Raw genomic sequence first — 12,206 nt, 5'->3', positions numbered from 1 at the left:
CTCACTTCAAAAGACTGTATGAGAGAATTAAAACAACATTGCCTTATAGGTTCAATCCCATAAACATTTTTTGTATTCAAAATTAAAACAAGCTTTCAAACTTATAACAATCGATTTTTTACATACCTCCTTCTTTTGTTCGTCACAAATTTTAACATACTGGCTTATGTGGCTGTCCAAACTAACAACATTGCTCTTCAACTGTTAAAGAGAAGAAACAAGTTAGAATTTAAGAAGGCTTCTTCACGTTTTCCTGTGTAGTAAATACAATGTGTATAAGTACTACGTAATTACATTTGCACTATATTACAAGAAAAAGAATGAAGAAAATCCTGACTTGCACAACAAAAGTATGACAGCTTTTATGATCATGTCATTTCCCTCAACAAAACAAAAAATAATTATACTTATATGTGCAAGTACGTTCTGCATTTATCCATAAGTTTTACTATTTAATATGTATCTAGTCCATTTTATTATAAAAATTATCTTTTAGGTATGCAACAAATGGAAACGACAGTCAAAGAAATTAGGAGCTACAATACCAAGGATTACGACCAAAAAAGTCAGAATGATAGAGAGAAAGAGACAGGACACCCCAATAGCTTTTCATTTATCAGTATAATCTCACTGAGCTTCTTGGCTCCAGCTGAATTCTACCTGTAACAAACCTGGAGTAGCTCTTGTAACAACCACTCAGACATTTCTTTAGCATGCTTTACTATTACTTTCCAAGAGAACTGTAAGATACTGAAACCGGCTGTGTATTCTACAAGCTGTAGGTTATTACTAAATTGGATGCTCACAAAACAAACTCTTTCAAACTGGCAGCATAAATCCACTAATGAAGCTGTGCTACTTTTAAGACAGAACTAGTATCTACTCTACTACATCTACCTCTCAAATGATGAAGAGTTGACTGTAAGAAAAAAAGATATAACAGAACAAAATAAAAGAAATTATAATCTTTTAACAGAAATAACTATTCTTAATACATTACCATACTTTGACAACAGATCAGTAAATACCAACATACTCACAGAAGACTTGATATCCTTTGCTCGGTTTGCATATTTAAGAGTGTTATATGTATCATCATAGAACAATGAAGATGGACTAACAGCAGCTATCATTATTGTTCGGCAATTTCCTCCAAGAGAATCTTTCAATAATCGAGTAAGCTTGCTGTTTCGATAAGGAATGTGCTGTTTTTTGCTCTAGAAAGAGAGTTATATGCATTTGTATGGATTAGTCAACTGTACTTTATTTAAATATTTACCTGCCTAGAAGTCTGCTTACAATTTCAGCAATGCTACAAAACATGAAAGCCAGCCTTGGAATTTTTCTTTGACATAAGTAATTCTTCTCAAAATTTCACATACAGATCCAATGGTTTTAAAACTCCTGGAACTACTCAATACCTTTATAACGCATGTATTAGCCAGGCTACTTTCTAATGTCTGGATACATAACTATTTTTGTGATGTGGGTAACTAGCAGAAAAGACTACATTAACCTACTTTCAGTTCAGAGAATAATCAAGCTTGGGAAGGACTTCTCTAGATTCATCTAGTCCAAGCCCTCTGCTCAAAGCTGGGCCAGGTAGACTAAGCTGCCAAAGACTATGCCCAGTTGGGTTTTGAATATGTCCAGTGATAAGAGACTCCACAACCTTTCCAGGCAACCCAGTCTGCTTTGTGAAGCTTTTTTTTCAATCGCATTTACAGACTCTTCATCTCACAGTACCAAGTCAGGTCACTTGGACCCCATTCCCACACTAAATAAATCAACATGAAGAATCTTTTCTGCCTCCCATTCCAACAAGATGGTGATGAGAATGTGCGGCACCAGGAAGGGACATATAAACTCTGATCCGTTTCCATTGGAATATTTAAAAAGGAAAATTGCTAGCTGACCAGAAGGACAAAAGGGGTGTCACTATAAACAGTGGACTTGACTGCGGCAAAAGTTCAGGAGGTTTTGTCATTCTCCCACACAAATGTCCCCACATTTCTTCCCTTGAGATGTTGAACCAGATCAGGAGACTAATTTACTACAGTGAGCAGGGGATTGGGGACAGCAGGGGATGTGTGGATGTATGCAAGGACAACTTTAGATAGGTCTCTTCTATATAAAAGCCTCCTTCCCTAAGATTAAAGGGCATAAACTTCTGGAAAAATCTTTGTCTGAATAAGGCTAGCTATTTACTCATGTAAGATTCTCTTGCTACATATGCTTCATTTTGAAAAAGGTGGTTTAGGAAAGCAGGTACATTAATCTTTGACTCTATCCTTAGGGTAGCTGCACAAGGGTTTTGAGAACTCTTTCCCATTGGGACTCTTTCAGGTATCACAGTGATGATGGTGGAAATCCGTAAGAAAACCGTAAAGGAAAATGATGATGTGAGACATGTCAACAATGTAATCCCCACTACTCAGTGAGAGCTCACCATTTAAAAAAACGTTTTCAGGATACTGGGAGGTGAAGACTGCATGGGAAAGCGGCACATACCTTTGGATCTGCCAAAGCATTAATGACATTTCCAAGAGCTAGCAGGGAGCGGTTAATATTTGTTCCTTCTCTAAAACGAGCTCCTTTGGCATTTGTCACATTGGCACGCTCAGATCCTGCCAGGTCAATGAGAGACATTTTGGCGATGCGAACATTTTGATTAATACTAGCAGTTTTATCTTGCTGTCTTAGATAAATCTACAATAAAAAAAAGGAAAATAATTAAGAAGCAACCAGGAAGCAGTCACCAGTCTGTCATTACTCTAAGCAGAAAGTTAATTTTACAGTATAACAACTGTTTTCAGAAATTCTTACTGGAACCCTTCTCAGAACCCAAGTTATACCTTTCAGTACGTATCTAACACCAACAGCAGTCCGGCTTAAGGGAAAACAGTGAATCCCTTTCTGACACCTCTTAAACTCACCTGCTTCAGGTATTAGTAGGGAAAAAGCAGCAGAGTGTGGTTGCACTGGATTTGGCTGGGATGGAATTGGAGTTAATCTGCAAAGCAGCCCATATGGTACTTCTAAATTTGTAACCCAAACAGTGCTGATAACACCCCAGCCTTTAGCTTTTGCCAAACAGTAGTTGTACAGTGTCAAGGCAGTGGGAGGAAGCTTGCAATGGGACAGCTGACCCCAACCAACCAGTTCTCCAAAGCAGCCACTGCTCGAGGAGTGGCTGGGCATCAGTCTGCTAGTGTCAAGCAATTGCTCCCTGCCTTTCACTTAACTGAACCACAAGGTATTTCTCCTCTCTCTCTTGCTTTTGCCCATTTGATTCTCTCCCCCGAACCAAGTGAGCAACTTGTCCAGGGCTTACCACAGTGACAAAGACTGGTGAGCTTCAGATGAATGTCATAGCTAAAATAGCTCTTGATTCTTCTGCACTCAATATGTATACCACACTACTGCATTTTAAACTGAAAAAGATGTTCATTTTTCAAAGGCACCTTTAAGAGCATGCCATAAAGATATATGGAGGGATAAACCAGGAAAAAGTCTGGACTTTCAGCAATTTAAACTTGACTACCATAATAGGGAAACAATACTCTTACTGCTGTGAAAGCACATACTACTCAGGGTCTTCTGGAAAGTCATGATGCCTGAGGCCACTTGTTCCTCCTCATCCCTTCTTTCCTGAAATTTTCATGGTACAGGAGATATACAAGGAACTGAATGTTTATGCTTCCTTCTGCTAGTGAAGGTGTTCTTCCCTCAGGTTTATGAGAAAGTAGGTAGAGCATTATGAGACAGTCGATAAGAAGAATAAGTTATCCTCAGACAGCTTTTATGCTTTCAGGATTCTCTATAAGTTTCCCACTCTTTTGGGTGCCTTGCCATTTTTAGGCTAATGGTTACTGGCACTTTCATGAGCACACTTTCAGACAGTGAACTGGGGAACAGTTGCCATAGGTATAAGGTGGTTGGCTAATAAAGACAATATCTTATCCATTCTGTAGCTTTAAGCTGTGTGCATGAGAAACGAAGTCTTCACCGTGACTTTTAACAAGAAAAAAGACTGACAAGTATTGGGAGTGAACAAAAACTTTATGACTAGCCACAAAATGTATGTCTATGCCAAATCGACATGTTTCTATACCAAACTATACAAGTAAGTTTGTTGTATTATTTCCAGTACAGTATTTTTAAAGAAGGAAGAAAAACCCACTTCCTTGGTAAAGTAGCTATCTTGGGCTGGCAGCACTCTATCAGAACCCAGTAACTATCATTAGCGAAGTAGGGAAATGTGGAGTGACAGCCAAACTATGTTGTATGACTCAAGCTTTTATAAAGATTCAGAGGATACAGGAAATGCCCCAAAGCAGAATCTTTTCTATTTCTTTGTCCGTAAGCAGAACACTTTCAATGGAAAAGTGTGGCAATTGGGATTTTACTTTCAGATGCAGTAATTGCCTGACCTAGATAGAGATTTCAAACTGAAGACAGATGGTACAGTAAGGCAAACCTTGCTTCTCTAAAATCAGCTCAGTATATCCTGGGCCAAGACTTCTACTACTTTCTGAGTCAGTTCCAGAAAACATTCTGCTCCAATAAAGTAAACAAAAACTAAAGCCGACATAAAAGAGAACTGATCTCTATAAACAAGAGTAACTCTTAAAATAACAGAAAACTTAAAAATTGAGAGTAATCAAGAGAGCAATAGGGATTTCTCATAATTTATATATCTCTGGAATCTAATAGACAATAAAGGATAAGCAGGTAAGACATGTTTTGCAGAATGTCACAGATTTGGAGAAATAAACGAGCAACTGGCACAAGCGATTACTTGTCTACTGACTTTGTAATTATTTCTTACAGATGCCAACACCGCTAATAAGTGGATCAAGCAGATAAAGTATCTTAAGAATCCCACTTCTAAAAAGTGTATGGTTGTCAATTCGCTTAGCTTCAACCTGTACACATTAAAATCTGTTAAATTTCCAGTTGCATTCATTGGAACAATCTAGTTAAGAACAGTAATACTCCTTTAAAATGCTACATGCATGTTAGCATTTATTTACACAAACTTTTTTCTAAATAAATGACATAATCCTCCTCCCCTCCTCTCAAGCATAGTCACTTCTGTAATAAAGGCTTAAAAGCCATTCACTCTTCAATGAGCTATTATTCAAAGGCTGAACTAGTTTATCTTTGAGATAGATATTTACATAAATCACACATTAAAGATACAATTGTCTAACAAAACTAATCATGACGTTTACCAATAATGTGTGCACTTGAAAGAAAATAACACTTAAACAAAAGCAATTAGTTATCTTGATTGATAGCTAGAGCATCTCAAAACACAATTGCAACAAGCATTCAGGATTATCTCATTACAAGAGATAACTGGATTAGAAAAACTGCAAAGAATATCAGAGAAAGTTTTTGCTAACTACAGCATCTTTGAATATAATCACTCTGACAGTTTTTGTGAATGAACTGTGCCCTGGGACTGAATGCTGAGTACAGAGCAGAACACACTTTGAGCCATGACATGGCAATGCCTAATCTTTACATTCAAAGGTCTTTTCCTTCATGAAAAAAAGTTCTATCACCCAGACTTTTGTCCATGAATACCAAGTTCAATCAAGGATGACATTTAACTGACTACAGCTGCATATGGAGACTGGCTGAGAGACAGCCTGTGCATTTTACACCATCAAGGCTACTTTGCTGGCCACTGCTGCTACAAGGACTCACAAAATCAAGGAATGAACAGAGACATTAGTCCAGAAATTATTTTGTCAATTATCTCAAGCTCAAAGACAAAAACATCTGCATTAGTCTGAGCAGTCTTAAAGAATTCTATTATCAACAACAATGACCTCCAAGAAAAATAATTCACAGCTTAATGTATGTGAGCTGCAAAAGTATATACTTTTTGCTTTTTTAAGTCAAATGCTTACTGTAACAGTATTTGGTAAACATTCAAAGGATTGTTATTTGTACTTTCTTATGCATCACACCAGTTTACAGTGTGTAACCCCAAAGCTTATCCATTTTAGAACATAATACGAAAAGCATTTACAAAACCACGGAGTTTTTGTTCAGTGCATTGCAAACAGCATCCTAAATATTTGCTTTATATATACACACACAGAGAAATAACCTATTTGCTGTTCCTACAATATTTAAATATGAGAGGATATTTGTTTTCATTATGTTTTTACTTATATTGCCAGAAATTAAACAATCCTTTCACCTGCAGGCATTCATATGTGGTTCACTTTTGCTGTCTGTAAGCTGGAAATATTTTGAAATGATAAATTTTTTAAAAAGTGTAAATCTGATTATGTATACCAATCCACTTTTTTGGTCATATATTGAAATAAAGTTGTGGTGAGATTTAAGTACACTAATTTTGTCAGTACAGTTTAGTTGGTGAATATGCAACTTTTGCTAACAAGTAGATATATCTACAGTGAGATCAAATTGCCAGAATATAGAATGTAGGCTGAAGAAAAACACTCCACCATCCCTGTTCACAAAATTGTCTGTCTTTTTAAAGATACTAGGAGCCTGCAACATACACCTAGCTTATTTAATCGCTTGCCACTTTTAGAAATGAATAAAGATGAATGCAAACCCTGCCAGATAAGACAATCTAGAGCTTTTTCAGGAATAAAGGTGAGGGAGGCATGACACTCCAGCCCAGCAAGTAAAGAAATAGAAATCAGCAGTTCCCTCTGATCTCAGTCTGTGGCTCTGTACTTTATGTCTTATTAAAGGCAGCACACATGTGCGACAATGCAGCTCTCAAACTGAACAACTTCATAAGAAGTCTTTGCCTTAAATGTACAGCCCTGGGCAAGACACCTCAGGGGAAATTAAAAACAGGAAGGGCAATTTCAAACAGAAGTCAAAGGTATATAAGAAAACATAGAAGCTTTTAAGAGCGGGAATGACTTTTGCTCCCTTACATATTTTAGAAGCATTTAACACATTTACTATCTGTTATTAACCTCTCATTAGCATTGACAGTAGAGCTCTGGAGTGCTATCTTATAGCTAATTGCATTGCCATCATCTCTGCTGAAAAACCAAACTTTTGGTTATAGTTGCTAAGCATTGCCTAAGTCTGCAGATAGAACTGCCTAACAGTTAAATAGTTGAGCTGTAATGCAAGGAACAGAATTAAAGTTTATTTTAACATTCTGCCGTTCTGGGTTGCAACATATAAATAATTCAAGGTAATGGGCTTTGCAGTATGCACTAGCAAACAGAAAATACTTTTTAGTTAACAAGACTAATTTTTAAATCTTAGCTTTTTAAAGTATCACAACTTGTATTTAAGAGGAGTCAGAAGGATATGGCAGTGGTTAGGAAAGAACAACAATATTTGGAGAAGTCTTAAATTCTAGCAGATTTGTACATCACATGCAAAACTCATCTATGGAAACTAAAAGTCAGCATTTCATTTTGGTGACACAAGGATGTGTATGGAGATATTTTCAGAGAATATGTACTGCTTGAATTGTCCTGAAACTTGGTACACACCAGATTAAGAAATCACGTTCATGTAAAAACCAACATTAACCAAAATAAACAGGATGAGAAAGTGCTACTTGAGATTATCAGTTTAGTCAGAAATAACAGCATTCTGTAAAATAGTTTTCGCAGAAAAAATGCTGAGCAATGTAATGAAACAAAAATGCACTAAAAAGCCCCAAAGTTATTTTAAGATTACCAACTATATTCAAAGCTCAAAATTACAGCTTTACAGAAATGCTATTTCTTCTAACAAATATTAGTTCAAACTATTATAACTAGAGAGTTTGTAATGAAACTTGTTTTTTTTAAATATAATCACTATGATCCTTTCTATATTTACAAGGAATGAGAAGTCAATAAGAAAACTCAAAAACTTAAATCTCCTCTCACCCAAACTAGCGCTCAACAGTTTTAAATAAAAAGCAAGCTTCCATTGTATTCAACTTTAAACAAAAACTCACAGTAATGACCACCGTACATCTGCTATATCATCTTACCTGAAAGACAGCATGGGACCGGGAAGAGGAGGCATTTATGTCTGTGGGATGCTGTGTTCTATTTTTATTTCCATAATCCAACATTTGAAGGATTTCCTCCGCTGATTTAGGCTTTAAGGGTAGAGCAGAAGATAAATGTACTTTTCTTTTTTGTCAACTATAGGAGATCCTACACTGATTCTAAAATACATTAACATACACCTTCAAAAAAAAAAGTAAAGAACTTAAAATTTTAGTTACCTAGAAATAAGAGAAATTTCCTGGTTTGGAACAGGAAGTGAGGCACTTCAAACAAACATTCTCAGCTAAAAAGCAGTAAGGTACAAAAAGCAAGCACTTAACTGCAGAAATTTGAAACAGATTATTTTTTTTAGTAAAGAAATTAAACAAAAATGCAAAGTCCTCCATAATTAGAAGAGGTTCTATTTAAGAATGATTGATTGAATTTTTCTTGTACTAAGGCATTAAACAGTGATATACTAATTTTTTTTCCACACAAGACCCAAGCTTTGGGAAGGATGGTGTTTAGTGAGCCAAATTAATAACACTGTTTTCTGGTGAAACATCATTCCACGTACACAAAAGCTGGAAGCTACATAGCATGTGACATACACCAAAAAACTCCAAGAAAAGAGGTCCGCAAGAGTTGATTTCCAGACTGGAAAACTGCTATGCTGGCCTAGAAAAGTAATTTAGCATGAAACTTTTCAAACATGGTTATTTAAAAACAAAACCCGGTCTGAGATGTTGCAGAGGTATAGAAGACTCCAAGACAACACTGAAGGCAGTTAATTTCTTTTTCAAGCATTAAGATGTTATAGCAAAAAAACCCCTTCCAAAACCTGAAGATGAGCATTAAACCAACAGTATGCCTTTGACAATAAGAAATGAAAGCTGTAGCCATTTGTAGTCAAGAATATTAGCAGGTTTTTTTACAATATGCTTTTCAATAATTAATTAGGCTTGTAAGTTACTAAGGGATTGGCAATTATGGCTAAGAAAAAAGCCCACTAGGAAATTGCCAAGCTGCAACAACTTTCACATATCAGTGGGATAGGAACTTGACCATTTTCTCAAACACACCGTAAGGCTTCCTGAATTTCAGTACCTATTTACATACCTGATGTAATGTTAGCCCTTGAACTACAACCCCTTTCTGGGTATCTTCACGAACAGCCAGAGGTCCTGAGTTTACCAGCAGATCACGAATCTGTTCATTGTAGACCTTTGAGAGAAAATTTAAAATAAAACTCTTCTACCATACTTGACAGGATTAAACTTAACCAACCAGAAATCCCCACAATCTTTTTTAATACTTCAAGGCAAAGTATCATTTCTTTGTAGAATTTTTGCCGGACAACTTTCCTCTACTGAGTTTGAAATATTAATTCAATTTGCATGAATTATTTTAGCAGTTGAAGTAGAAATCACTCTTTCATCGTAAATAATAATTAAAAAAAAAAGTTTTTTTGTCAAAAATCTTTTGCAGCAAGCATGAATCCAAAGGATTTATTATCCTCTATTACACCTCCATAATCTATACTTCATTGAGATTTCTTAATCCAAATGTACTTCTCTTAAAATTCTTAAGTATCTTACTACTTGGTCTGGGGGACCGCTTGAAATAGCACATGGCAAAGGAAATTTATCCCTCTCCTCCTTCTCCTCCCCCAGATATTAACTATTCTTCTACTAAGCCTTTGAGGAGTTTAGACAGTAACAACTTTACTATTATTGCTTGACAGCAGTGCCAAGACAGGTTGGAGTGGAGACAGCAACAAAGAACAAAAGCAATATTTGTAAAAAGTTATCCATTGGCATAGGCACTCCAAGTAGTTGTACTGTCTCAGATAAATAAATAGAAAACGAAAAAAAAAATCAAAAAGGGATTAGATATCACTTTGTTGTGTGATTTCAGAGTGCTTATAGGATTTTATTGGGAAGTCCTGAAAAGATATTTTCTTGTACACATCAACAGATGTTCAGAGCGATATAACTGATCAGCAGGACAGAAATCATAAGAATGTTTAGTGAATATATTAGAACAGATATGCCTTTCTGGGCAGCTTTCTGTAAAACAGTAAGAGGTACCTATGAATAACACCAAATTTGTGGAGTACAGTTCAGTTCCATTCGTATCAGGGACACATTTTGACAAGTCCCAGAATGGGCCATGGGAAGGCAAAACTGGCTTCTCTTCATTTATTAAAACATGCCTTATTAAAAGTGACATACCAAATGCGGGAAATTACCTCTAAATAAGAGACAGCAACATTGCATATTTTATCCTCTTTTATTTGATCCATGCAATTATAAAGCGCCATCATGGTTAAATACATCACTCCCGGATCTTCAGGGGAACCTAACATTGTATGAGTCTTCCCAGCTCCTGTTGCACCATACGCAAGCACTAAATTTTCACAAAAAAAACAAAACAAAGATATACTTTATAGCAGTAAGCAGATCAGGAGTCAAATGGACATTCACACACCTCCATCATTCCACACAGCTGTTTCCATAAAGTGATCAAATTTCTTACTCAGACTTTACCTTTTACAGCTATTATCAAAACTATTTCAAAATTAGTTTACTTTTGAATTTTCAGCTCAAAATTAATCCACTGGCAATTTACATGAAAACATTATTTGTTTACTCTCATAGCCCCAAATCATCAACGTATTACAGGTAGGTATATCACGTCCTTACCATGTTCCATTTGCCAATTAAACCCCAAGCTCTTAAAGAGAGTGCATAATGCAGCTACCTAGTTGAAAAACTTCCCAGAGGACTCTCCTCCTAAGCACCCATATTTTAGATAAAATTCTTAAGTCTATTATAGCCTTAAAATGAACTCACCTTCAAAATAGATTGATTAGAGCTAGCCTAAGTTCAGTAGGCTAAAAAATTTGCCTCTCAAATTTGTCAATTAAAACAAAATGCTTTATTTATATCTCAGCCTTTTTTAAGGCTTCTGAAGCTGTCAGATACAACGGTAGAAGCTCTGTTGAATCTAGTGATGTTTTTTAATTGAAGATAAATAGAAAAATTACCTGTGCAGTTATATCCATTTAAGAAGCCATCAATTAGACTTTTAGTAGTATGCTCAAAAACTTCCAGCTGGGATGAACTTTCAGCAAAAACAGTATCGAAGACAAATTTAAGATCTTTGTTTTTTCTTTTATTAATATCCCTATGGGTCAGTCTCTTCCCATGAAAGAAGCTAACTTCTTCATCCTTTGGATCAAATACCAATATATGCTGGTCAACAACGTGAACAACCTTGCTAAAGTTGCCATCTTTCTCCTTTTGAGACTCTGGGCGGACACGGACCACCACTTTCACATGATTACAGACATCTTCTTCCATAGTGGCAGACATAACAACATCCCTTTTGTCCCTCTTTTTGCTTCTAAGACTTTTTCCTATCAAGCAGATGAATCTTCTCTCTGAAATTGACAAAACAGAGTGAAAGGCCTTATATTTCAACCGTACCTTTCAAATAGTTCACACCTTTAATCGGGGACTAACATTATGAGCCTGTGCTGGTTCTGCTCATCCCTTCTTAAGTCCTCTGGACTAACACAATTTGTGATAATACTGTAACTCCTCTATAAGAGTGACCTAATTCATCACAGCTTTAATAAAAACAAGTAGTATTTATCAAGGAAATTCTGAAGTTTATTTTAACAGTTTGGACTATTGATTCAACTACTGGCTTTCCTTTATTTCAGAGCAAGTTTGCAGACTAGCTACCAGTTTTCCACAAAGCAAAACAATTAATTTTATTGTCCTTCAACAAAACACAAGAGCAGACACTTGTCTGCTTTCTGTGGGTTTTCGGTTTAGTCACATCGCATGTGGGTTTAAAGAGACATTTAAAGTGGGAGTCACGTTAACAGAACTTGGAGAGATACAGAAAAAATATTCCATAGATGTCAAACCCGAATTTCTTTTTAACATGCCCTCCTTGCTGATAAGAGAGGGTCGTTCACTATTAACAACAGACACTGACCCACGCGGTAAAGGTTTTCGGTGACGCCTTTTCAGTTTCAGGACAAACCCGCCCTCTCTCAGCTGAACCTCCCCGCAGCCGTTAGCATAACCGGGACACAACCACACAACAAGGCCCTAACGCGGCGGGAACGCCCAGAAATCGGCGACCGGGACAGCCGCGGCCCGGCCCCGCCCGGCCAGCTGAGCT

General features: G+C 36.5%; 1 protein-coding gene across 1 annotated transcript in view; it reads right to left on the bottom strand.

Annotated features, from left to right (window-relative positions):
• Positions 1 to 11,447, bottom strand: part of KIF18A (kinesin family member 18A) — a 38,053-nt gene extending 26,606 nt beyond the window's left edge. Inside the window, exons 1-7 of the mRNA XM_026850829.1 lie at positions 11,056 to 11,447; positions 10,258 to 10,415; positions 9,126 to 9,230; positions 8,006 to 8,116; positions 2,512 to 2,709; positions 1,041 to 1,217; positions 127 to 201 (exon numbers count right to left, since the gene is read on the bottom strand). Of these exons, the coding sequence (XP_026706630.1) occupies positions 127 to 201; positions 1,041 to 1,217; positions 2,512 to 2,709; positions 8,006 to 8,116; positions 9,126 to 9,230; positions 10,258 to 10,415; positions 11,056 to 11,383 (1,152 nt within the window). The 5' untranslated portion in view covers positions 11,384 to 11,447. The remainder of the gene's footprint in view (positions 1 to 126; positions 202 to 1,040; positions 1,218 to 2,511; positions 2,710 to 8,005; positions 8,117 to 9,125; positions 9,231 to 10,257; positions 10,416 to 11,055) is intronic.
• Between the last annotated feature and the right edge of the window lie 759 nt (positions 11,448 to 12,206).

The sequence above is a fragment of the Athene cunicularia genome (genome assembly GCF_003259725.1).
Source record: "Athene cunicularia isolate RWA chromosome 5 unlocalized genomic scaffold, athCun1 chr5_part3, whole genome shotgun sequence".
In the NCBI taxonomy this organism is placed as follows: domain Eukaryota; kingdom Metazoa; phylum Chordata; class Aves; order Strigiformes; family Strigidae; genus Athene; species Athene cunicularia.
The sequence above is the reverse complement of the archived record's forward strand: the minus strand, read 5'-3'. Positions and strand labels throughout refer to the sequence as shown.